We start from the raw sequence: 26,507 nt of genomic DNA on the forward strand, positions 1-26,507 counted from the left end.
TGAAAGGCTTTCCACCAGATCAGCCAAATGAATTCAGGCAGTTTATAGCTCTGTGTTGCTCGATACAACCCTGGTGAAAGGGAAAATGAAGGGATGGGACTCCTTGTTCCTCCTCAAGGAATCTTGCTTACAGGTAGATTACAGGGTAACTATAACTTGAAACTACATGAAACACCTTGTCCAGGATCACAGAGATCTGCAGCACAGCAGGGAACTGAATCAGGTCCTTGAAGTCCAAGCTAGTGTCCAGAGCAAGGCAACAGCCTTGTTCTCACTGTGAGAGCTGAAAAGAGACCCACATGAGTTCATTTGATCCATTCTCCTGTTCACTCTGAGCACAGTGGAAGGGACACACTCCGTTGCTGCCCAGATGCCTTTGCTGGGACTAGATTTGGGTAATTTTCTGGGCTGTCCAAGTGTTCCAACACAGCTATTGCCTGTGGGAGTGTGGATCTGGGGCAGGATCTGCAGGCTCTGGGGCTAGCAGGTCACAACTGAGTGAGGAGGGACATGAGAACAGCAATGTTTTCTGAAAGTCAACTTTTTGTGTGTGTTTTTGTTTTTCTCTGTATCTGGATTTCTCTGATTTTCCTGAACATCCAGAGGGCCTAAAGGAAACTGCCTCCAAGACTGACACCTACCTCCTTAGCCAGCTGTGGACAGTGGAGTTCCAAACTCTCCAGGAAACACTGTTGAAGGTATTGGTGCTTTTTATAGTTTCATGAATATTTCAGCTGTAGACTCCTAATGTATCCTTAGCTGGAATGTAAAAGCAGCTTTTTGCTCCTTCCTGGCTTTGGTCTGAGCTATGAGCTTTCCAGGCAGAACTCAAGCCCTGTGTCTCCTTGATGGACTTTAGAGAGGAGTAGTATTGATTGAACAGGCCTGTAGCAACAGTTGGAAGTGGTGCAAAGTATTGAACAGTCAGCTGGCCAAAAAAAAGTCTGAAGAATCCTGTTATTATGGCACAAGTTACAAAGAGGAAGGAAAGAAAACAGGAAGAATCAGCAAAACTCCTCAATGAGAAGCAGAAAGCAAAGTTTATTTACTTAAGGAGAGTTAATTCTGTAGCCCTTATTTTGGCAATACTGCTGGTTGTGTCTTGGCACAAGGAGTGGAAGGCTGTGGAATGCTCCTTGGCAGTGGCCTGACCTGGCCAGTGTAGAACCAGCAAAGTAGGTGAGACTGCAGCTCACTAGAGGTGTTACTGCTCCAGGCCAGTCCTTGCTGTTGAGAAGAGGAATGAAGGGAAAAAGATGAACCTGGGGTGTTATGTTACCTGTGGTGTTACAATATTGACAGTCGAGTTGAGACAAAATTTCCTCTTCCCCAGAGATCTGCTGGTTTTGGGAGTATGTTGTAAGTGTCAGTAATCACTGGAGCCACCGTGCACTGCAAAACAACCAAGTGGATGGATTAAAGCCTTAATCCATTTAACTGCAAAAGTGAGCAGCTGCACAGACCTGCAGCCAGGTGACAGGCTGTACTCTTTGGTGGGTAGGGCATCAACACACTGTTTTTCTGGATATTTTGTTTTGTTTGAAAGTGTAGAGGCACATCAATAATATTACTGACAGTCCTTAATATGGCCTATACACTGCATCTGCCAAGATGAGTCAGGAAAGATTCCTGCTCAGGATTCAGGCTATCCCCTTATCTCTGTCTGTCCCAGGAAATACACCTATATTGATAAAGAGTCGAGTCCCTAAGCCTAGAACATGTATGAGACAAAGTGCATTATTAAGGCTCCCTGCTTCCCTGTGTACAAAAGAAAAAACAGGCTTTGCTGTTTCTTTGGGTACCAACTGGAATCCAGTTCAGGGATTCAGGCACTTGTTTCTTCTTCCCTTTCCACCTTACTTGGGCTATTAAGGTAAAAGACTGGACTCCAACGGCTATGTAAACCATCCTTCAAATTACTGTATGGAAAATTACTTCAAATTACTGTATGTTTCCCTTATGGAAAACAGCCACTGCACCTAGCAAGTGACCAACCAGGTGCCCATTCATATTTGGATGCATTTTCAGTATGGTCAGCATATTCCAGAATCCCTGGCTACATCTTTGCTTCCAAAAATTGCAAAGGAGGAGGCCTGCATATGCATCTAGAGAGATGCAGTCCTGTTCTGAGTTCAGCAACACATTACCAGTGGATTCCTAAGAGCAAGCTGGAGAACTGAACACGTGTTGAAACTGTGCTCAGACTCTTAACAGCTTAACAAATGCCAGTTCCCTGAATATCCCTGGAGCAAAAAGGTGCCTTTTTGTCTTTGAATTGCCCAGCATATATTATGAAAGTGCTGCAAGTGCTCAGAAAAAGGTCACATTTTATATATATATAGTTACATAAATATGTATATAGTTATGTATGGTGCAGGGACAATCTTCATTCTTTCCTCTGTTTTATACTTTAAAATTCCTAGAACATATGTTCAGAAATCCTTACCTCCTATCCCATACAGTCACATGCTAGCTGATGTTTCCTATCTGAAATCACAAATCTTTGTGCAAGGTAACGCTATCTCATCTTCCCTCCCTCTGTGCAATTAAGTCTTTCTCAACTACCCAGGTCAAAGAGTTTAAAATTGCTCTCTAATTTATAGGTGCCAGAGGTTTGATTTGCAGAACTACTGAAAACTGAAACTCCAAAACTGGCAATCAGAAGGACCTGTAAGAGTTAAATACTTCCCAGACTGTTCACGGTACTCAGCACATCTCCAAAGAGAAACTCTAGATCAATGACTAATTGAAAAGTTTGCCCCACCGGCCTCACCAGATCCTCCAGCACAGCAGTGAGTGAACATTACCATCTAATGGCTGCGCCTGCTAATTACAGCTATAATTCCTACTTTAATGGTGAAGGCTGGTCCTTGTGTAAGTACCGATACACTGGAAAGGCTGTAGGATTGGAAAACAAATAAACATGGGAAGATAATAAAAGCAGAAATTATGATTTTGCAGTATCCATCAATCACCTCTGGTGGGCAGGGTGAATGGAGGAATCCTGCTAAAATGTTTTTGGGTAACATGTCACAGTTGCTGCACTGATGGCTACACATGCTGCAGACATATGAATAATGACCACTATAAATAATAACCAAATGCATTAGTAACTGAGAAAGCCTTTTAAGATTCTAATAGTGAAACATGATTCTAGCCTTTTTTTTCCTGACAGCAGGATGAAACTTCCTCCATCCTTTCCCTAGTCAATGCCAAGGATTGCACCAGTCCCAAGCTTCTCCCCAGTCCTCCATTTCGTTGCAGATGGCATCTGTGCCAATGGGCACATCTAGAAGTAGCAGAGATGATTCAGGCTGATGATTGAGAAAGATAGGACTAGGGAAGAAAATCATGGAAGCCTGGGTGCAGGATGAAGCTTGCTGCTTCACTGTCACAGGCAAGGGGCAAATATAGATCTCTATGTGCTCATGACATAGACTCATTCTCCTTATTTCCAGCCCTGCTTTTTCTGCTGGAAGTGCCAATTTCCCCAGTAGATTCGACAAGAGGTTTACACAGCTGATGCTTTCACACTGGAGCCTAAAACATCACACCTGACTCACTACTCTCCTGCTAACCCTTTATGGGAGAAAGTGACAGGTAAGAGGTTCCCAAATTGTGATGATTCTGCACTTTCCTGTATGATGAAGTCTTGCCCCAACTCAATATAAAAGTGCTGGAAGAACAGTCCCCCAGTTTATTTCTTGATTCCTGCAGTCTCAGCTATTTGTGTAATCCCATGCAAATCAAGAGCTCAGTGTAACAAAGGGTCAGAGGCTATTAAAGAAGTTAATTATGCAGCTTGTTTTATTTGTAGGCATGGATCTCTCTGTTCCACTCCATTCTGTCATCAAATGGATGTGCTTTTTGGACATTGCTTCACTACAGAGGCTGTCATGTGCCAGAGGCTGTCCAGAGGATCGATCTCAGGCCATGGCAGAATTCCATGGCACCTCCTGGCCTCAGGTGAGCAAAGGCTTCCCTGTGATTGTATCAACACCTGGCAGCATTCCTCAGTGAGCTGTGGCATGGAGTGGTTGTTCTTTGCCAAGGCACAGAGAGGAAGAAGAGCTCTTAAATAAACACTGAACTCTGCTGCAGCCAGCATTTGAAATAATGATCCCTCTGCAACCACTCCTGGCTTGCTATGCCTACAGACCCTTGAATCAGCTCTCTTCAGAGAGACTGGCCTGACTTTACATATATAATATGCAGCATCAAGTTTGCCATGGGGCCAGAATCAGGTTTTTCCTCTTGGCTTGTGCCTTGGAGGGTTTTGTAATAACCCTGATTTCCTGTATTAGACTGGACTTAAAGAACCATCCAGAATAAACAGGACAAGCTAACATGAATGTGGCTTTGAGAACTACAGACAAGTGTTGACTTAAAATTTAGGAAGGAACAGGTCATTTGGGAAAGACTTGACTTAGAAAACTTAAGAAAAATTGTATCTAAGGGCATTTAAATCTGCTAGATCTGAAAGCTACCAGTGGAAAGCAGGGAATCTTGAAATGTATGGTAATGGTCATCCTTAACACACTTCCCTACAAGATAGTTTTTTTAAATAATTAAGTAGTTATGCATTTCCTATAGTCAGGTAACAAATGTGCATCATTGCAATGGTTAGTGAACATTCAGCCTGTAAGTGCTTTGTGAAGCAAAGATGTTCATAGTATTCCCCTACTTGTATTTCCAGGTGCAGCTCCAGGACATTTTCCTGTCATTGCTGAGGCACTTTGTTGATGAGAATGTTGCTGGCACTGGCACACCTGCAGGATCTGTGGACTCTTAAGGCTGAGATTAGGCACCACCAGAAGAGCTGGGTGCCTGCACAGCCACAGGACTTCATTGCTGCATGGCTGAATGAGATGTTAAAGGTAACTAATAATTGTCTCTCAGGCAGCTGCTACATATTTCAAATGCTTCTAGTTAAAGTATTTGCAGCAGCACTCCTCCTTCCTCCCCTCCTTTTCTTCCTGAGAGACTGTTGAGCTATTTCTTTCTTTGAATTCAACCTAAAACATAAAGAGAGTGATGTTGTTCCACTCTAGACTGAAAGAAAACTTACTGTGTGCTGTCTTCCTCTTCAGCAAGATCATATTTTTTAACAGAACAACACAGCTGCTGTCTTACCAGCTCCACCAACTCACTGTGGAGCCTGTGATGAAAAACAGATCTGTTGCTGGGAATTTGCTGCGCCGTTAAAACCATCCTAAATCTCACTGCCTGTCTCCCATCTGCAGGCAGAGGATGACACACTCTCTCCATTCAGTGCGGTGACCACAGATCTCTTCAGAGCAGGCTCAGACACCTCCTTCACTTTATGCTGAGCACTCCATGATGGTGTATCTGGAAGTGCGAGGTGGGAAATGTGCGTAGCTGCACTTAGATGTGTTGGGTCCTTGTTCATGGCTCATGTTGACTCAGCTGCCCTGATCGTCCACTGTAAGGTGGCTTGGGAAATCTGAGTTTCTGCATAGAGTCTGCACATCAACAATTCTTGAATGGTCATTATTAGTCCTTTTTTTAAAATTCAGAATGACTCCAAGAGGTGTTAGATGCTGTCATTTGTCCATCCTGTGGAATTGAATAGAAGGACTGAACAACCCTGCCATATGCAAAAGCAGTCTTACAAGAGACTATGTGTTACAGCAGCATGACTGAACCCAAGGTTTTTGGGGACCTAAGACACCACACTGCAAGGCTTCCCTGTCACTAAGGTCTCTTAATGCCACTAAGCTTTGGGTACAGCCCTTAGACAAAGCAAAGTCAGGCATCACACCTCGTGTTTACATATTGTCCAAGGCTGCAAAACTACCCAAAGGTGAGTTTGAACAGCTCACGAGGAACTCTTCACTGGGAATAGGATGCTGGATGTTATCTACGTGCTATAATATGAACAAACCTGTACTCATTTTCCCTCTCTTGTTGCAGAGATCTTACTTTTACCATTTTACCATACAGAGTTTCAAGAGTTAGGTCAGTGTATAAAGGTACCAGTATAACAATGTTTGCCTTCTTTTAGACTGGTACAAGCTAAATATAAAACCCACAGAAGTTTCAGAAAAACATTGCCTGTATATGCAATTTTTTGCGTCAGCAGAATACTTTAAATCCATATCCAGCCCGATGTAAGTGGTCATCCCAATAGGTAAGACCTATGTGGCTTTGGGGGAAGATGTTTTGAGAAAAATCAAGACCCAAGTCAAGGGTTTTGATCAGTGTGAAGCCTTCACTTCAATGGGGTTTAGTGATGTTCTTTCTTTTTTAAGTTTGATAACTGTAATTATTGCATCCTCTGGTGCTCTAAAATCAATCTTTAGGAGTGCCTGATAATTTCTAAGTAAGCCATTAAGTAGGAGATAACAGAGTGTGACCCTGTTTCTCACCCCATAGTAATTACTTGGCACTTGCACTGGGCAATTTCAAGAGAGTGATTGATATCTTGGCAACTTAAGTCATTAGCTTTTGATTCTGTGAAAAGGATCTTTGTATGAGCAGGTCACCATAGTGATTTGTGCAACACATTCTTTCTGAAATATTTTGGTAAACTGCTGGTCTTCAGAGCACACAGATCCTATTTAGGGATTGCTTTTGTTACTTACCAGGAAATTCTTTATGAGTTTTTGAACTATTTCTGCTACTATTTATTTCTACATTATTTTCCATGTCTTCTAAGGTTATGAACACAGGTTTGAGCCTGTAAGACAAGCGGATGGGAGGGCCACTGGTAAGGATATTTAGCCTAGGACTTAGGGGGCCCTTTTCCCTGTTCTGCCATACTTCTGGGATTTCAGGGATATTGCTGAGACACCCATTGTCTTTGCTTTCAAATAGTAAGGTAGGAATACCAGCATTACAATAGCGTGCTTTACAAGGATGAATGCACTTACACACTACAGGGCAGAGGACACGTGTGCCTTATATATGCTGAATGCCATTTTTTCATATTCCTGATTGATGGACTGATTAGAGATATTAGTTGTTTAGCATAAATAAGTTTTAAGTAGACTGAGTTACACGGAGTTATAATATTATGTGATTTAATACGGGGTTTTTGCTTTGCTTTGCTTGCTTAGCATGAGTACCTGGATTACATAAGCAGTGAATTTCCTGACTCTTTCCACATCACAAATTCATACAGAAACAGACACTACAGCACTCAGAACTCTATTTACTAACTCTGACATATAGAAGAAATTACTGGTCAGAGATATGCAAAGCACCGTGAAAAGACTCTGTGCTCATGGAGTAAGGTGGGAACAGATTCATGAAGTACAAGGAGATACTGAAGGACGAACTATCTTAATCCTCTATGAAGTGTCCATGATCACTTCAGCAGCTTGCAGGCTCTTTACTGGGACATTTTCTCCGTTTTCTGTGCCATCCCTCACAGTACGTAAAGGAAAGACCGATAGGGAAGGCGTCGAGTTGGGATTTCCTGTCGCCAGCTGATTCCTCAAACTGTATTTAGCAAACCAAAATTAACTGTATGAATAATCTGTAACGCTCTGGCTCGGCCCCGGCGCCAGCCACGCCACACCCAAGATGGCGGCCCTGCCCTGAGGGGCGCTGCCGGCGGCGCTTTCCCTTCCCCGCCTGCCGTGCGCAGCGTTACGGCTCCGGAGGGAAACGCGGGCGGTTATGGCGGAGCCGCCGGAAGCGGCGGAAGCGTTTCGCTGGCGGACTCAGCGGGGCGGAAGTCGCTGAGGCGAACGGGGGTGGCGGCGGCAGCGAGCGACGATGAACAACAAATTCGACGCGTGAGTGTTACCCCGTGCCCTCCCCGACAGACCCCCGGCGCGGAGCTTGCACGGCCCCGAGCCCCGCTGGCGCCTCCCGCTGCTGCCCCGGCGCCAGGCGGGCGAGATGCGATGAGTCACGGGAGTACGCACAGCCCCGTCCCTGTAGCTGGGGCCCGGCCTGGCCCCGAGGGGATGCGGGGCCGAGAGGTGTGGGCAGTGGGCCGGTGGTAGTCCCGCACCGGGGAGTCGCGGGCCACCTCGTGGCCCCGCTTGTGTCTCGCCTTTTCCGTCCTTCGCAGGGAATGGGGCGGGCGGAAAGACCTGTGGTGTGCTGGGTGCTGGCGCGGTGTCTGCTCGCCCGAGGCGCTGCTTCTGCTGTGCTGAGGGGCGTGGGGAGCGGGGTGGGCAAGAGTCAGCAGAGGTACAGTGACACGTCTTCATGTGGGTCCTCTGAACAGCAGGAAACCCTAACAAGTAACTGGGGTTTCCTGTGGCAGAGCAGTATCTAGCACAAGCTGCTTGAGTTTGTTCCAAAAAACTGTTTCGTGGTTCACTTAAGCTTAAAAGTGCATGCCCAAGGTGCCTGTGATGGGCATGAAAGTAGAAGTAGTTTTTACTGTGTGGGTTGTCAAGTGTAGATTTCCAAACCCTGGTGGCCCTTGGCCATGGAGGAGCTTTGGAGCAGAGAACTACCTGGGCTTGGTATGAAGCCTTCTTACTTTTGTGATGGCTCTCTTTGTTATTTTTCTTTACCAGATTGAAAGATGATGATAGTGGAGACCATGACCAGAATGAGGAAAATAACACACAGAAAGACAGTGAGAAGGAAAAGAATGATCGTGAGAAACCACAGAGTACTACCAAGAGGAAGGTATGGTGCTGGCATCTGCACTCCACTACCACGGCGTGGTGTGGCAGTGCTAGGGAGTCAATCCTCAGTTCAGGGATAAGGAAAATATGTCTTGGAGGGCTGTGGTCTCAGTGCATTGTTACTGCTGCAGTGAAGACAGAGGGGTTATGTTTGATTTCGGTGATTTTATGTCACTTTTGGAGGTCTCTCGTCTGAGGGGTGAATGCTCCCTTCACTAACATAGCTGGTACCCTGCTAGGCTTTTGAATGGAAATGAGAAATAAAACTTTATTTTCATTAAAAAACAAATTTGGAAGAGGGCATGAGGGGAGGACACCTGTCTGACAGAACAGTAGTGGCTTGAAGGTGGTTTAGCAGGTAGTGTTTGTGACATTTATGAGTTAACTTTTAAGATGTGTCCCTGTGTGTAATGTAGCCTTGTCAAGAATGCTTAAGGCATGTATCTCTCCCACCTTGTTTATTTTTTAATCTTGTGCTAAAAAAACCTGCTCTGTCCAAAGTAATGCAACCCTTGTAAACTTGGGAAAGTAGAGCCCTGGTAACTCTTGTAACAATATCAAGTAGTATGAGATAAGGGCTTTGATTGGGGTTTTCTCTGTAAGTTTTGACTCCTGGCTAATGAGCTCTCATTAGCCTCATTTGTGCTCATTAGAAGTATTTTTAATCAGAAATCAGTGTTTTGGAAGTTGAAAAGTGATTGCTGCCCACTGCTGGTGATGGGTTATGCCAAAGCTGACATAACAAGTTCTTAGATTAATCTTCCCAGAGCACTGGGGTGTTGGTTGCTTAAGGCAATTGGTGTCACCAGAGTTTTAATTGCATTTGAATCATGATTCATAATAAGTGGAGTTTATCCTTCCCAGAGGAGGAGAGTGTCTTTTTTATTCCCTTCATTTGAAAAAGTTAAATGTCTCACATTTCCCTTTTTAGTTTGTCCTTTTTTCCTTTGAGACAGGCACAGGACTTAAAAAAAATCAGTAATGATGCCTCTGATGGTTTGAATGGTTGCTTTTATATGCTGTTAAATGTAGTTTTTCCCATTCCTCATTTTAGAGGAGCATACCCGGGGGTTGACTGGGGGGAACTTGGGGTGACACGTGTCGAGTTTGTTGTTCGTTGTTGCTCATGGGTGAGAGAGGGATAAACCAGCTTTTCTGTTTGCAGGCTGTGGTCCCGGGGCCTGCTGAGCACCCCTTGCAGTATAACTACACCTTCTGGTACTCCCGGCGCACCCCCGGGCGGCCCACCAGCTCCCAGAGCTACGAACAGAACATCAAACAGATTGGCACCTTCGCCTCCGTGAGTACCCCCCTGCTGTCCCCGTGTCACCTGGGCACGGCCTGCTCCTCCTGGCCTGGCCCCTGTGTGCTGCCTCTGTGCACACACACTGCACCGCTGCTCGTGGTGGCAGGGAGCGATTTGCCAAAGGAGCTCTTGAGTTACAGCAGGAGAAGTGTCTTTAGCACTTCTCGTCTGCCCTGTGCTAGACCTCTGTGTGTGGTGGTAGCTGGTATAGTAATAGAAAAAAAGAGCAGCCGTGTAGTTTGTTTATGGCTGGAGCAAGAGAAGAGAGGAACAGCTTTTCTGTTCAATTTCTGTACTGTCCCCCACACACTTCCCACTACAAAGACTGTGCTTGGAATAAGAATCTGGCATGCCATATTTGCCAACAGCTGGTGGCCTGTTGTCTGTCTGGAAGTGATGGACAAGGTGCAGTTTGATGTTGCAGTCAAGTTCATTAAAAAGCAAATTGTGCTGCCTTTCCCTTTCCACTCTGTAGTTGCTTGCTCCTGGAATAAACCTGAGTGTGTCCTGGAAAGGTGGTGTTGGGTTTTTGCATGGTGCTGGCAGAGTAAATCCACCCTCAAGAGCCCAAGATACGTAAGCAAAATAAGTCCCCATTACTGTTCTAGAGCCCAGGAAATCTGTTGGCTGTTTCCTTCCTTTTTCTTTTCAATCTGGTATTTGCCCAGTTTTTTCAGGGTCTCATAAATTTTAATTTTGCCCAGGAGTACATATCCTCTGTAATATAAGAAGTTATAAAAACAGCCCTTTATTCCTTCTGGAGGCTGCATAAAAATATGCCTGTCTGAGCAGCTGGGTTGTGTTACTGCATCCACAGAGGATAGGGGTGGGAAGAAGAGTCTGTTGTTGTGGGTAGTTACTGCTCCTATTACCCTGTGTGAGCAAGTAGTTTCAGTTCAGAGGATGAAAAATGTGGCTGCCACTTGATAATCTGGCAATAACTTTTCAATCTGATAAATCAATGTAGCCTTAGCATTGATTTTTAGCCCCTTAGAGGATAAACAGTGTTGAATATTCTGTTGCCTGCTCTTTGCTATAGAGAATTTGTTGGAGCATTGTTGCCTGGAAGTGCTGCAGTTCTGTTAGGATGGAGAGAGACTGGCCAACATATCTGATAATGTGTTTGGGTCCAAATTCTGTTTAGAGGATAGAAGAGCAAACTTCAGGAAGAATTGTCTAGTTGAGTCTAGGTGGAGCTTTATTCTTGACTTTTCAGTGGAAAGCTCTAAAAGCTGTGAAATGTGAACCACTAGAGGGCATGTTCCCTCAGTGTGGGAGAGTGATTTCCCCACGGATGTTGGGACGTGCCTGACAAAAATAAATTGCTTCTGACCCCATCTCAGTCCTGGTTCATAATTTTATTGGCTATAAAAGCAAATTCCAGCTTGGATGGCAGAGGTCACAGATTGGAGTGGAATTCCAAGTGCTGACCGAGTCATTAAGGTGTCTGATAAAGTGCTTGGTTTGATGTCTGACCCCTCCAGCTGCACTGCTGGTCTGCTTAATAGCTATTGTCTTACTGAGCAGAGTCTTCTTAAAGTATAGAAATCAGTATAATCTCTTCCACTGCCTTGTTGCATTTTAAAGATCCATCCTCTCTCAAATCCTTTCTTACCCAGAGATTCTCAAAAGATAAACATGCTACTTTTAAGAACTCTAAAAGATAAGTCCCTTACAGTCAGCTTGCCTTACAGTCAGCTTGTCTCAAGCAGACACAGGGGTCCCAGAATGGAACTGGTTGAAGTCAAGTGGTCCAAGTGTACCATGGCAGATTGTAAAAGGAAGTAGGAGATAGTTAAATAAAAACCTTTATAGTGCCTCCTGATCTTAAACTAGCACCAGAATGTTTATTTTGTCTTAATATCTGCATACAGTAGAATTAAATACAAAATAATGTCTTATTTGAAGACTTCTGCAGTTTCCATGGTCACAGAGAGCAGTGGGTATGCAGGGTAAAGAGGCTTGGATGTAGCTTATGCATTTGGCACATATCCAGGAATTGAAAGTTTGGACAGTAGGAGTTAAGAGATATGTTTGGAACTCTTCTCCAGAGCAGCTGTTACCTTAACACAGATTTCTTCAGACAAACACTGAGTGACTTTGGAGGCACCTGTTGAATGTTTCAAGTGGTCACCTAGTAAATGGAGCCAGTCAGAAACAGGCACCCAAGCTGTGACACTACCGTTGCCTTTTGTATTGCCTAATCAACACCCCGGTGACAGGAGAGTAGAGCAGAGGAGGGGAAGGTGGCTCTGGAGAGCTGGTGTAAAAATGGCAGCATATTTCTGTAGAAATCTTGACTGTGAACAATTTGAGCAGCCTCATTGTGTGGTTGGTGTTGTTGCAGGTGGAACAGTTCTGGCGGTTTTACAGTCACATGGTACGTCCTGGGGACCTGACAGGCCACAGTGACTTCCATCTTTTCAAAGAGGGCATCAAACCCATGTGGGAGGTGAGTTGGAGCTCTCATTTCTGCCTTGGTATTTTCCCACAATATTTTGGAGGGAACCTTCTACAGTGGAGGGACTCTTCTCATTAAATGGCACTCCATTAGATTTTCTTGGGTGAAATTCTTTTGTCCGTGTTTCCTGTAAACTTGTCCTCAGAACTCTGTCCTGTGTAACGGGACAGTCCTGGTGCCAGAGAGGGGAGATGGGGAAGTTGCTGGCTGCACCCCCACAAAAGTTGCTGAACTGCCATTGCCGATGGAGGGGGTACCCCATCTAAGCTCTTCAGTATAGCTGCCTCCAGTGACAGCAGTGCAGGGCTTTCTTCTGGAAAGGACAGGACCTCTCCAAGTGGGATTCAACAAAGCTTATGAAAACCAGCCCTCTGTTTTCAGTCAAGGAGGTGCATATGGTTAAAAGCCTGCACACAGAGCTGGAAATGGAAAAACAACTTTGTCTTTTATTTGCTTTTCTTATTTTTTTGTGTGTGTTTTTGGTTTGTTTTTGGAATTGTTTTTTGGTGGGTTGGGTTTTCTTTGGTTTTCTTCCAGGGCACTCTAGTTTTCATCTATTTTTATCCAAATCTGTTAAAAGAAATTTTCAGAAGTCTTTGCCCAGCAAATCATTATTCCAGTTCCTGGCCTGCTTCCAGCAATGACCAATAGCATTCACAATATGAGGATTTTATGTGTTTCTCTGAAGTACCTAATTATATTGCTTGGTCCTGAGAAATTTATATGTGACCCTTGTTAGCAATTATATAAGCAAGGTGTTTTATAGCCAGTTACTGCAAATACTATTTATATAAAATGTTTAACCCTCTTTGGACTCCTGGTGAGCAAGTTCCTCAGACAGTGTGTTGACCAGAGTCATCAAGTTGATGATACAGGAATTTCTGTGAAGCATTTCCCAGTGTACATTTTAAGATGGAGGTAGAGAGATTCTTTGGTACTTTTACTTCTGGCCCTATTTCCTTCTTATATTTCTACAAGAGGACCTGAGGTCTCACTTCTGGCCTTCCATTGCTGCATGCTTTGTAGGGTTTTGTTTATGTTTCTTTCTCTTCCAAACCAGTCCTTAGTTACTGTCATTCTTGTAGGTACATATGTGCCTGTGTGTAGCTCTGATCTTTTTCTGCATCCATCTGTGTCTTTTCTGGTAAAGTCAGAAGCACTAAGCATAATATTCCCTGATGAGTTACTGGGCTGTAGTTCATTATTATTCTGGTGAAGGAAAATCAAATGCTTGACTGAACCGAAGCTTGTTTAACCTGAAAGAAAGCTAACAACAACCATAAAGCACATGACACAGCATCTGCCTCCCAATCACTGCTCTCTCTGTAGCCTTGAACCTGCTTAAGCCACCTTTGAGGTATTTTTAGCAATATCACTTTCTTCTGATGCCCATTAGTCATTGTGGAAACTTTGAAGAGTTAAACCCAACTCACAGTCTAAAGGCTGTAATGTTGACAACTTGGAAAACAAGGATACTTAACAGAAACCAGTTTGCTTCTCACAGGATTCTGCCACATTCCTAGAACTTGTGTTGGTTTGGATGGCTCCTGTCTTGCTTTGAGGTTTGTCTGGAGGTGGCACTTTCCCCTTTCATTCCAGCACATGCCTGAAAAGTAGGAGTCAGGTGAATGCTGCTGTTAATGCTGACACTTCCATGTTTCCTCAGGATTGCTTCATTAGCACTTGCTGTCTCTGAGAGAGCAGGCAAATGTTTAGTTTTATCTGAGCCCTAGAGAAGCTTTAAGGCTAAAATAAAATTAACTTTATTTCATTAAGAAGGGTTGGGCTGCCTTGCCTGGCATCTTCAAGGTGTGTCCCAGCTTGGCAGAGGGGATTGCTGGGGATTTGGAGAGGGATGTCCTGTTTTGTGCAGTCCCCTCTGAGTCATGCTTTGTTTTCTGTTTCTGTCCTAGACCTGTCTTCCCTTACCCTTCCTAACTGCCACCTCTTTGACTTGTTCCTTACCTCTCTGTCTTCAGCTTTGGATGGAATTTGTTCCCCTCTCACCTTGTAAGATTTCCCAGCTCTGGTACTCACTGTGTACCAGAGAGTGCCACAATGTTCTGCACAAAGGAGGAGCTGTTCTTTGACATAGCTGTGCATTCTGGGGAGCAGGGAGGCTGTAGCAGTTTCCAGCTCTTTGTCAGCTTCAAGATGTAGAATCATAATATTGAGATGACAGACTGGGTGCTTAGCATAAAATTTTTCTTTTACTGTCTCCCCTCATTTAGGTTATTTCCCTGGGTCACTGCAGTCTGGAGCAAACATTCAGTTGTATGATGTGTAATAATGTCAGTAGTTCTCAGAGAACAGAGTGATTCTTTCTGTGTTAACACAACTTGTGAGCCCATTCTTGGAAGTGTGGAAAGAAAATGTTTATCAATTTTTTGCTTCCTTTTAAAATACCATTTTGCAAACTCTTTCTTGGCCTTTCATGCTGTATGATGAGGGGGTTCTCCTGTTTTACAGGAATTTTTTTTTACAAGCAGAACTACATATACAGGGGGTTAGACAAATGGTGAATCACTGTCAGGTTCAGGAGTAGTTTTAAAGCCCTTGCCTCTGGGTCTGTTTGTGCAGATTGGCAGGCTGGTGTTAGTCTCTGTTAGTGGGATCAAAACACTAGAACTCAAGTCACCAGAGCACAGAACTTTGTCTGGAAGGCTGAGGGCCATTGTTTCAAGTACTTTGTATTATATTCAAAGTAAGTGGTTTTCCTCTGTCTCTGCTTATATGGGAGAGAAGTGAAATAAAATGCTCTTGCGTGAAAATACCTTCCTTGCCCCACCTAATCAATATCTGCTCCTGTTTGTGGCTCTGCTCTCTCGTGGGTGGCAGAAAAATAGCTAGGAGAAAACAAATCAATTTATTTCCCCTCTTCCTAGGATGATGCCAACAAAAATGGTGGTAAATGGATTATCCGTCTGCGGAAGGGCTTAGCGTCACGGTGCTGGGAAAATCTTATTCTGGCCATGTTGGGAGAGCAGTTCATGGTGGGGGAAGAAATCTGTGGGGCCGTCGTCTCTGTCCGATTCCAGGTGAGTGCTTTTGAGAACTGGCACGTGCTTCTGTGTGGCAGGGCTGCAACAAGTGCCCTGTGCTTAGCCCTCCCTCCCGTGCCCTTCCACAGGAGGACATCATCTCCATATGGAACAAGACAGCCAGCGACCAGGCCACGACAGCCCGGATACGCGACACGTTACGAAGAGTGCTCAACCTACCTCCCAACACCATCATGGAATATAAAACCCACACGGATAGCATCAAGTACGTGCACTGGCCAGGGGGGTGCTGCAGGCTGCATGTGTGCTTGAGCAGCTCAGGGCTCGGCACAGGCGTTGGCAGAAGTGCTTGTGTATGTTAGGGCTGTTCCTGCAAAATGAAGTGCAAACAGCAGCAGTTGTTGCCAGCGTGCTTTGAGAGCCAAATTCCTGTGTTGTTGTCATGCTGATGTTTGGGGGTGTTTGGTTCCATGAGGAAAACCATTTTCTTTTTAAGTGTGTGATTCAGGGTTATTTTAACAATCCACCCAGCCTGTCACTCGAGCAATGGGCAGTTCAGGGTGGGACTGTGGCTTGATGTATTCAAAGATGAGATTATGGTGGGGGGGGGTTGTCGAATCATTTGAATAAATAGAGATTCTGGGGAATGAAGTGCGGAAGCTAACAGGGATTTATAGTGCCATTAGACTTATAAATGGTCTTGGGAAAGTGCTGTGTGAATTTACAGTGCTGTACAAATGATTTCTAATCATAATAAACGTCGTATATTAAGTCTTCCAGGCCCTGGTGACAGAGGCTCTTTAACAAGACTAGAAGATCATGGTACACAGAGAGCACAGCTGTATTTTTTAATAAATGTATTATAGCTTACCATATCAGGCCATTTAGGGTGACTTTTATTTCCCACAAAGTGACAAAAAATTGCATATATAGGTATTAGTTAGAGGTGAGTAATATGTTGTTTTTCTTTTTTTTAAGTGTATTATATACCAATACACTGATTAGGTCATATTGGTTAAATTAATACTTGAAAAGGTGCACACAGAAAAAGAAGTGAAACAAATGAATAAGACGCTGATGGGGCAGAGAGCTTTCTAATCTTGCCTGTAATGAAGGTGCAAGTATCGTTCATGACTTTCTTTCATCATGCTGGCTTGTTCTTTCCACACAATCACCCTGTCATCAGTCTGCTGTCAGACAGTTTGATGGGATCAATCCTGTTTCTAGCAGACAGCTAGCTTCCAATTTTGTGTGTGGGTCACTAGTAATTATACAGAAATCTCGTTGAAACTAGATTTTCACTGTAGGCATCTAGTGTTCCATGTGGCCTTCCCTCCTGTGTGTGTGGGAAAAAGAAGGGAAACATGTTTTTTTTTCCCGTGATTTTACCACTAACGTTCATCACGCACTTTTTGCCAGGAGAGGGCACTATGGACTCTGTCCATGCAGGGAAGTAGCAATGTGCTCATGTGGACACACAGCAGAGTATTTTACTCCTGTTCAGGCAGCAGTAGCAGCAGACTGCAGACTGTGGTGATGCTCCTTTGTGGTTAGAGCAGGGAGGTGTTTGACTTCTCTCAGTCTCTGTAGTAAAAGCTGTGTATGGAGCCAGCTGTCTTAAGATGTGGTGGTGGTTCATGTAGCAAGTGTAGAATGGGAATGATGTGGCTTTTCCCTTGTGAGCTATCACCACCAGCACTTTCTAGCACAGAGAATGCTGCTATAGCAGTGTTTGTTTTTGCTCTGGCAGGTGTAAGGCCTTGAGTGACGGTGCATCCAGTAGTGTAGCCTCATTTCCCTACAGCAGTGTAGCATGCTGTGCTTGCTGCCCTCTCTTCCTGCATAGCATCCAAGTTTCATTTTGTGCTGCTGACGTGTGGTGCAAAATGAGCTTGTTTGAGAATAACAGGTGTTGGAAGTATCAAGTTTGGTAGCTCAGGTTACAGCTAGGAGCAATTCTTAAATAGAGGCCAACTGGCTTGTCTCCCATTCTTCTGTGGGTAGAAGGGTTAGTCAGGGATTGCTTTGATGATGTTGCAGTCAGGTAGGTCTAAGCAATTAACCTTCTGCCATGTAGGGCATCATGAAAGCCCCTTTTTTCCCATTACCTCACTTGAGCTGCAGCAGTCTGGTTGCAGTGCTCTCCAGCATCTCTGTCCAATAGCACTGGGGTAAATTCAGAGCAGAAATGCTGTCAGTGGAGTTTCTGTGTAGGAATGCACAGACCAGCTTCTTGTGCCTCTTTTGCCTGGTACCAGCAGGCAGCAAGGGGCAGCAGCTGCAGAGAGGTGACGGTGACTGCTTTGTGACAGAGAAGAGCAGGCCAGCCTCAGCTTTCAGTCTGACTGCTTGGCTTAGCTTCATATCATTAAGGTTCTCTCACTAATAAAGAATCTCTTGAGTAACTAGTTCTATCCTCCATAAAGTCTGGCTCCTTTTCCTCGCCCATCTATCAAGTCCTGTTGAAATACTGTCCGTCATGAATAAACTCCACTTATGCTGCACATGTACCATGTGATTTATGACTCGGGAGGGCTTTCTAGCCAGCACTCTATATTCACACTCTGGCTGTGTTTCATGAAAAGCTCTAATGGAAGAGCTGTGCTCTAGGCTTTGTCAGGGCTGCCTTTTGAGGGGGGCTCGTGGCATTTTTCATTTGTATGGGCTGCATCTCTCCACTAGAGCTCTGCTCATGTGCGGGGTTTGATTGGCATTGATTGTGCTTCAGGGAAGGGAGCATGCTTAGCAAGAAAAGAACAGGCATTTCTCAAAACCTTGACTTTTAGGAAGTGAATTGACCTGGATTAGCTATTTGACACACTGTAAATGAATGCTTCTGTAGAAATTGCTAGCCTACCTCTCACTGAAACTTGAGCCCTGTGTTTCAGGTTTTGTATATTCCTTTTGTGATGATGCATTTCATATTAAATCATTTCTAGACACCATTTTTCATGAGTTGTCATTGAGGCTGCAGCCCCCTTTGTTTCAGAAAGTGGTGGTGCTGCCAAGCTGCATCTGAAAAGTACCTGTTGCGTCACAGCTGTTCCAAGAAACTGTTCTGCATTCTGTCCTTCCTGCTCTCAGTGGTGGAGCATGTGCATTTAGCTAGATAAGCAGATCTTTCATTGCAATTTTCCTATGTTTGTCCTTTCTCTTGCTTGTGATATTGACAAGCTGCCTAAATCCCAGTGAGTAGAAGGGTCAGCCTAGTCTGTATGAATTTCCAATCTTGCTAGGAGAGCTAGAACAATCTCTTGGACTTTGCATAATTCCAGGGGATTTATAGTACCTTAGACTTCACAGCACTGAGCACCTGAAGAGAACATATGTGACGTTTTTTGGGCTACCTTGTTTCAGTAGCTGGAGAGAAATTGCTTCTCTTTGTTCCCTCAGAGGTGCACTGAGAGAGGAGCACTCGGATGCAGTGAACCACTTAATGGGTTCAGTTCACCAGTGTTGTTAACCTTGGAGGTGACAAGGTCCAAAAGTGACAGTGGCTTATGGACAGTGGTACTTCCTGTGGCTTGGAATTAAAGGAAAAAAACCCAACCTCTTTTGCTGCTGTAGCAGGTGCACTTTTTTGAAAGCAGAATGTTGCCAACCAAAGCCTGGCCATGTCAGCAAAGCCACTGAAAATACTCAGGTATCTGCTGTTGGGAGAGGGGTGGAGGGGAAGTGATCACTTTCACATTTGAGCATTGCAGCATGAAGTTTGTGGTTGCCTTGCATATACCTTGCCTGGGCTTATCAGCCTTTCTTTTCCACACTGATAACTGTGTGGTCAGTGACCATCTCCTTTGTTGCGAGCTCTCACCCGCAATACCGTCCAGGAATCCCAGGCAAATTCAGACATGCTTCCAGTGCCAGGAGAGCCCAGAGCAGTGGCCATCAGCAGGTTGCCACTGTGCAGGCTGGTGTGGAAATGTTGGGAATGTTTTAGTTGCTGTGTGACATTATGGATTGTCCTGTCAGCTCTGAAGCAAGGCTGCTTTTTCTGGAAACAAAGCTTCGCTTATTCGTAAGTGCCTGCTGCAGTGAGAGCTGAGCAGGGTATAAAACTATCCTTTCCATTCAAAGTCACCAGTGATAACTAATGGGATGGCTCGAGTAAATGAGAAGAATAGTTGATCTTAATAGAGCTGGCACTGGGTTCATTTCACTGCAGGCAGTTGGAGGAAATGGCCTCAGACTATATTGTAGGTAGAGAACAAGAGGATATCCTATGGAGGGAATAATGCGCTGTAAGAAGACTGCAGGGGTAAGGTTCTCAGGACAAAAAGAGAGGAATGGCAAAAAAGATGAGAATTTCAGAAGAGAAATCCCCGTGGAAGTGGCAGGTGTTAGGCAAGAAGATCAGTGTTTATGAAACAGTAAGCTGGTGGTAGGATGCTTGTGAGGTCTTCCTTGTCACAGCAGAGTCCAGCTAATCTTGTAACTTGTGGTTTTATATCACTGGTTTCCATTTGCTTGCTAATTTCCAAAACCTTGGGAGAACTCCTCAGTGCTGCTGTTCTACTTGTGTCACCTTTGCTTTTGACTGTGTTCTAAATGGAGCCGGCAGGCTTAACCTTGCCTAAAATGAAATGGTTTGCAGATGGGACCCTCACACATTGTCTGATGCCTGTCAGGGGAAGGCAGGTTGCCTTGGGTTTTGCCAGCTCTTGATCTGCATTGTTTCACCCTCATCCATTCAAGTTGAGAGCGGGAATGAAATCTAGAGATCAGTGAGATTCCACATCTGATAGCTGTTCTCTTCTCCCGAGTCTCTGCAATACCAGCTCATTCTTTTATCACTCCATTTCCTAATTCCAGTAATGTTTCCAGGTGCTGCAAATCTAAGAGCACTTGCATAGACCTGGTCATTGAATTGATGGATTCATTGATTCATTCTCCATCAACATAATATGCTTTATTCAGAACTGTCCATGACTTTGTGAGAAAGGCTTCCTTATCTTGGTGGCCTGTCTCTTACCAAAATAAGTGCCTATAACCTATTTATTTCATGTTTTTTTTTTTTTTTTTTTTTAAGGAAGTCAGTTTGGCTGTATTTATTTCGTTGTGTTATGCTGCCTTTGCTGCAGTTACTGCCAGAGAGGTGAAAGAATTATTTCAGAATAGAATACTATCCTAGATTTTTTTTTTCAAGCTATTAGTCACGAATTTCTTCTCTGGTTGTGAACAAATCCCAGGGGAAACACCCAGAAAGAGGCTGTGCTGCTCTGGACCCCTGCAGAGTGCAGTGAGTGGTCAGTGTGCTGGGAGGTTCCACGTGGGCTGGCAAAAGAGACAGACCTTGGTGCCCATTGTAAGGTACCATAAGTGCACTCTGAGCCCTCTGAATCCTTTCTTAGCTGGGGAAGGAGAGGGTGAGGAGCAGGATTGCACAGAGAAATACTGGAGGCAACGTGCTAGGACTTAATTGAGGATGTTTACAGAAAACAGCTAGCGCTGCTTGCACAATGATGATTTGGAAAGCCCCTTGAAGCAACTAAGACTGTCCTTCCTCTTTTTTCTTTTTGCTGGAGTCTTCCTCTTTTTTTTTTTTTTTTTTTTTTTCTTCTTTTTGGGGAGATAGTGGCTTCTTTTCTCATTTTTTTCCTCCAAGTTACTTGCTGGGGCTAAAGAGAGCCCTGTCTGGGTCCTGACCCTGGGCAGTGGGGAAGAAGATAGGAAGTTTCAACGGTTGTGGGTCAGGAGTGAATGTGGAAGAACAGCTCTGGCTGGCTTTGTTTAGCCTGCTAACGTCTCCATTTCCCATCTGTTCAATGGGAATAATCTAAGTGTTGGAGATCAATTCACTGAGTACCTGATCGCTGTGCAGACAGTATGGCAATAATGTACTAAAAATGTCTATACATAAAAATAACCTCTTAGACTCTCTGGCACTGTGCCTTTGGCATGTCACAGGTCATAAAGATTCTGCCAGATGAAATTAAATGGCAACCTTGCTCAGTATGGAATGAGAGCAGTTTGCTCTCCTAGTGTAGTTTAGTTTTACATTAGGGCAGACACATCCTGGTGGATTTTTTCAGTCAAGTCAGCAGATAGTTGGAGTCATTAGTACTATAATATGTATGAGGGTCTTGAATTAAAAATTCTTGGCTGGAAGAGCTTTTTCTCTCTGTGAAGACAAAGATGAAGGACTGTGCATGATGTTATTGGTATTTTGGAACAAGGAACTCCTTACTGTGAAAGGCGTAATAAATTATCAATTATGTTGACAAGTAATCTACCCTTGTATTCCTTCTGCTGAGGAGTTACAAGTTTGGGAGGACTATGGGAGAGAAAAGAGAGATGTTACTGTGGTGATGGGAATGTGGTAGAGATACAAGGGAGGTTGGAGGGAAGACATGAGGGTGGAGACTTCTTGACAAGTCTGGAAATGTGCAAAGATTACCAACAACTAAGAGGGTTTCAGATTTAGAATTTCTCTTCTCCCTGACTTTCTTCTGGAGAGAGGTTGTTGAACCGTGAGGTCTTTGTATTTATTTGGGCTATGACTTGCTGGGAAAGAGCATGTGACACCTGAGCTGCTTTTGTAAATGCTGTTTGGGAGCTTGACTCTGAGACTCAGATAAGAGCCAGGTTGGTGGTTTGATTTTGGCACAGGTGCTGACTAACACAGGGTTTCCATTTCTGGATTCTCCTGTTATGTTGCAGTGGCCTGATGAGGCAGTGCACAAAACAAAATGTGAAGTAGCTGAGAAGTACCAGCAAAAAAATCTAGAGGGTGGTCTGAGTTTGTGATTGACCTGGGTTCTCTTTAAGGTCCCTCCAGCTTCATGGGACTGTTTGGCTTCAGAAAATGGCTTGGCATGTGCTGTAGGCACCAGTACTGTTTTGCTGGGCATGGAGAACTGTGAGGTTCTTTGATGTCTCTGATCCCAGAAGATAATAATCATGCTCGCATTAACCTCAGCATGTTTTCCCTGAGAGGGTTTGCAGTATGCTGCCTTCGTAAAACCGACAGCAATTTTTCAGTCTGCTGCCTTCTTCTGTCAGTAACATTCTCCACCAGGGAATGCAGTGTTGGGCCTGTCCCTCTAACTTATCTGAAAACATTTTTATTTCAAATAGTTGTGATGTTTTTACTGGGTCATCATTAACAACGCAGGTTTACAATAGGAAATGAGACTTCCTAAAAACAATTGGATTCTACTGCCTAATCAAAGAATTTCGTAAGAACTAAGCTGTGTGGCATTTAAAAGAAGCCTGTTTTGGGGGGGATTACCTGCATATGCAGTATGGGCAAAGCATGAGGCCAGTAACTGGCTGAGTTTAACCAGCCAAGGAATGTGATAATCCTCCAGAAAGACGTAACGTGGGCTATTTTATGAGCAATAGGAAATGGATATTCCATTTGTGACTAGGAAGGTCATACCTGTCTCTGGGTATTAATGTGGCTTTATCACCAGCAGCCAGTGGGAACGCTTCATGCCTGTGCAGAACGCTAAAGCTGCCTTGCGCTGTCAGATGTTTGGCTGGATTTTAAGGATGCTTCTATCCACTAGGGCTATCAGAGAATATTGCCTTGCTCTCTGAAGACAAGTGCCTTTTAAACGTCATTGAATGTTTCTGCTCTCGTTAAAAGTTAAGAAGCCTTTGATCTGAAGTGCTATTTTTTGGGTTTTGTTTCATTTTTTTTTTCCTCTGGCTTGCCAGGGCCTGGGAGGAGTTTCATGGCCTGGTGAACAGCAGTGGCCGCTGATCGAACGCTCCCCCTCCCTCTGTCACACCCAGGGTAGGGCCTCATTTTTCTTCCTATGTGACTTCATGGCATACCTCTCAGCTTCCAACCTTCTTCCCATGGGCTGGCATGTTCTCTTGCCTTATGAGCCTGGTGGTGGGCCCATTCTGCTATTAGTTCTTTTCCAAAGGTCAAAATTATTTTTAAACTTTTTTTTTACCAGAAACCAACATTTTCTGTTGAGGTGCTGTATGCTATTTTGCTAATGTGTCCTTCCTCTGTATAAGGCACTTGTATCCCAGACCTAGTCCCAGGAGGCTGAGAGGTATGTCTTCAGCTTGGGTGTGTTGCCTAGGGTTGACTGTAAGCATTACGGAGTGGTAAATAAATCCTAAGCACTTCCTGGTGATGGACACTGAGAGAGGCACCTGGGGCACCTGATACACAGCTCTTTAACAGAAGAAACAGAATAAATTAATTGAACAATAAAAGCTTGTTCAGGAAGGACACCCAGTAGCTACTATAGGTATAAATAATAATGTTGTGGCTAATGAGACAACCCTCTACTGCTGGTAGTTCCAGCCAAGACGTGCAGAGAAGATAGCCAAGGTGAGCCCAGGGTTGCTGGGAGCCTCACTGCTCAGATTGTTTTTCCCTGCAATGCCCATTTCCCTGATAGCAGGCAAGAGGCCTGCCCATGAGAGTTGGGTTGATTGTAGCCAAGTGGGATCACTGGATTGCTGAGTGCCAGAGCAGAGGAATCTGCTGGAAAGGAAGCATTCACATTGCCCAGTTCCCATGACTGGGCAGTGGAATGTAGCTGCTCCAACACAGCTGAGCTCTGAGGAGCTGCTGGGGATCCCATAACCTCCCTCCACAGCACTGAGCAAGCCGTGTTCTCATATCTTGCTCTGAAGTCATGGGTGAAAATAATACCTCTCTCCTCACAGATTTGGCTTTTTGTGAGGATCAGTGTTTACAAAACACTACACAGGCACTTGATAGTGTTGTTATTGTTAAATGACATTCACGTGTCCTTCTAGAAGAGGAAACCAGCTCACTTCATGACATACCAGGCTCTGAAGGCAGCAAATGTGCCAAGGGTACAGGAAAACAGTGGCAGAATTCATTTAGCTCTCAGCTGTATCAGGTGGCCTGTGCTGAGCAGGGATGAGCAGAGGGGCTGGGACACCCCAATAAAGGCAGATGGAGGGAAAATGTCCACTAAAGAGCTGCCTGAAGTATGCTGGCCTCCTGAGGCAGATGGCACAGGTGAAAGTCCAGTATGGGATAGAAAGCCAAACCATTGTTGCAAATTAACCAGAATCCAGTTAATGAATCCTGAATTACATTCCCAAATGGCAGCCCAGCCTGCTCTTCTGGCAAGTGCAAAGGTGAGCCCCAGTGTTCTGCAGATGGCCTCCAACATGGTTTTTGCTGTCATGTCATAGCAGAGTAACTTTTTGAACTCTAAAAAGTGGTTTTTACTTCCTTCTGTTCTTGCAGTTCTCCAGCCCACCTCCTGGAGGTGTTCCAGCCTGTGCTGGTATAGCTGCCATGCAACTCGTGGCAGCACACAATGATAGCTTAAGGGTTTGAGTGGAATTTTGCAGTCCTGCACAGCACCTTGCTGGCTGAAGTTGCTGCCTTTGCTCTTCAGCATTTGGTGTGGTATGTCCTGGGGCATCCCTAAATGTTTGGGCTTGGGCAAGTTATAGCCCTGTGCCTGTTTATGGGAAGAGCTGCCAAACCTATCCTCTCAAGTAATTGTTATCTCCTTTGTTTCCAACACACCACCTATTAATGTGGAAGTATGCTTTGCCTGTTGCTGCTCCTCAGAGGCTGGCAGTAAGCAGTAACACATTTCTATAACCTGCCCCATCTTCAATTGTTGCAGTGCCATGAGACTGTACTGAGGGAGGTTGTAGACCAGCCCTCCTTCCTTGGTCAATAGCCCCTGAGATTCGTGGCTGTACTCATGAGTGAGTTGAAGCTGCTGAAGAAACTCTTTTATTTAAACTTGAGGGAAACACCCTTTTCAGATTAGATACTCTTTTAAGGTAGGAGAGATCAGAGAGCTAAACTTGTTGACAGTATGACTAAATATGAGGGACAAAGGCAAGGGGAGGTTGGTCTGATAGTGTATTTGTGCTCCCAGCAGAATCCCCCAAGATAAATGTTTGGTAAGGAAGAGACCTTGCCAAGTTGTTTAAACACCAGAATCCATCAGGGAGGTTTCCACATTCTATCATGTGCTTTGCTCACAGGAGATGACATTTTTTTCTTCTTACTGAATGGGGATGAACCAGGATCTCCCTCTGTTCCAAGTGTTCTGGAGTGACAGCTGACTTGTGTGAGAAGTTTGTAGTTAGGAAGGTCTGCATGGGAGCTTTAACAAGTGTTGATTTTGAGCGATGTACTGGGGTGGCAACACTGGTAGCTGTGGTGGGGAGAATGGGGAGGTGCTGTGATCTTTAGGAATGCACATCTTTAACCACTTTTTTCCCTTCCCTCTCTTTTCCAGGGATAATTCAAGCTTTCGAAACACAAAAATCACATTGTGAGAACAAGAGTTGTCACTGAGCTCCTCTCTCCGTGTTGAAAGCACTGAGAGTGCCCTCCGACCTCTGAAGGGACTCATGGGCCACTCTCGCACTCCTCCCTGGGGGAAGGATCCATCTGAAGCCCTCCAGCAGCGGTGACAATAGAGGCCGATTTTGTCTTACACAAACTTTTTTTTAGCAGTGGGGCGGGAGGCAGCCTTTCAATTAGCGGCGGGCCCTTGGGGCCGCATCTTGCAGCACTTTCCTGTCTTTCTCTACATGGCACGCAGGATCTCTGGGATTCTGCCTCAACATCAGAGCCTTTTGCTGAGGGATACCAGTATTATAAATCTCTCTGCAGCTGGGAGGAGCATCCCAGTTGAGAGTCAGCCCTGTGGTTTTCAAATGCCCCTTTTCAGTTCTGCCAATAAATTATTGGGTCTCTTTGTTTCTTTCAGTCTCTCATTTTTTGGCTCTGTCTGAAATTCAGTGGGGTGGTATTTCTCTAGGCTGCTTGCTTTGTCTTTGCCTCTTCTTTATATTCCCAGGTTAGTAGTGCCTTGTACCCACCCTTATTTGTTATGGAGAGGGATGTTAGCTTCCCTTAAACCAGGACATAGAGATTTTTGGTGTCAGTTGCCTTCACTCTGTCTTGGTGGAGGGCCAGCAACACTGGCTGAATTCAGGGCCAAGCCTGTTTCTGGTGTGCATTGGGGTTTGCAAGTCTCTGGCCACCTGGGAAACTGGGCCCCCAGTGGGTGTTGCAGAAGAGGGCAATGGCCCAGCCTACTGCTCATAGCTGCGTGACAGCTGTGACCAGAAGAGGGGCTGGCAGTGACCCCCTGTCCTCCGGGGTGAGCCTCAAATGATGGGTTGTTGCCTGGAAAGCCAGC

At 44.8% G+C, this 26,507-nt stretch overlaps 1 protein-coding gene and 2 long non-coding RNA genes across 4 annotated transcripts; all 3 read left to right on the plus strand.

Moving 5' to 3' along the window:
- LOC136365743 (uncharacterized) lies at window positions 1-2,801 on the plus strand. The gene is made up of 3 exons (XR_010744403.1): window positions 1-133; window positions 604-698; window positions 2,604-2,801. It is a non-coding gene; the product is annotated as an uncharacterized lncRNA (long non-coding RNA).
- A 1,020-nt stretch (window positions 2,802-3,821) lies between these two features.
- LOC136365435 (uncharacterized) lies at window positions 3,822-6,719 on the plus strand. Its single transcript, XR_010744365.1, has 3 exons — window positions 3,822-3,966; window positions 4,697-4,877; window positions 5,112-6,719. It is a non-coding gene; the product is annotated as an uncharacterized lncRNA (long non-coding RNA).
- Window positions 6,720-7,607: 888 nt separating this feature from the next.
- On the plus strand, window positions 7,608-26,066 carry EIF4E2 (eukaryotic translation initiation factor 4E family member 2). 2 transcript variants are annotated; one of them, XM_066325893.1, is made up of 8 exons: window positions 7,608-7,763; window positions 8,502-8,616; window positions 9,781-9,915; window positions 12,269-12,373; window positions 15,268-15,420; window positions 15,513-15,649; window positions 23,047-23,125; window positions 25,596-26,066. In XM_066325893.1, exons 1-7 carry the CDS (start codon window positions 7,744-7,746, stop codon window positions 23,090-23,092), a joined length of 711 nt encoding a protein of 236 aa, XP_066181990.1. In that variant the 5' UTR covers window positions 7,608-7,743; the 3' UTR covers window positions 23,093-23,125; window positions 25,596-26,066. The 2 variants fall into 2 exon arrangements, with proteins under 2 accessions (XP_066181990.1, XP_066181991.1); XM_066325894.1 differs by lacking the exon at window positions 23,047-23,125.
- The last annotated feature ends 441 nt before the right edge of the window (window positions 26,067-26,507 follow it).

The sequence above is a fragment of the Sylvia atricapilla genome, chromosome 10 (assembly GCF_009819655.1).
Source record: "Sylvia atricapilla isolate bSylAtr1 chromosome 10, bSylAtr1.pri, whole genome shotgun sequence".
In the NCBI taxonomy this organism is placed as follows: domain Eukaryota; kingdom Metazoa; phylum Chordata; class Aves; order Passeriformes; family Sylviidae; genus Sylvia; species Sylvia atricapilla.

Coding starts and splice junctions, on each gene's coding strand:
- EIF4E2 (XM_066325893.1), top strand. CDS start 7,744: ATGAACAACAAATTCGACGC. Junction 9,916..12,268: donor AGATTGGCACCTTCGCCTCC/GTGAGTACCCCC, acceptor GTGTTGTTGCAG/GTGGAACAGTTCTGGCGGTT. Junction 12,374..15,267: donor GCATCAAACCCATGTGGGAG/GTGAGTTGGAGC, acceptor CCCTCTTCCTAG/GATGATGCCAACAAAAATGG.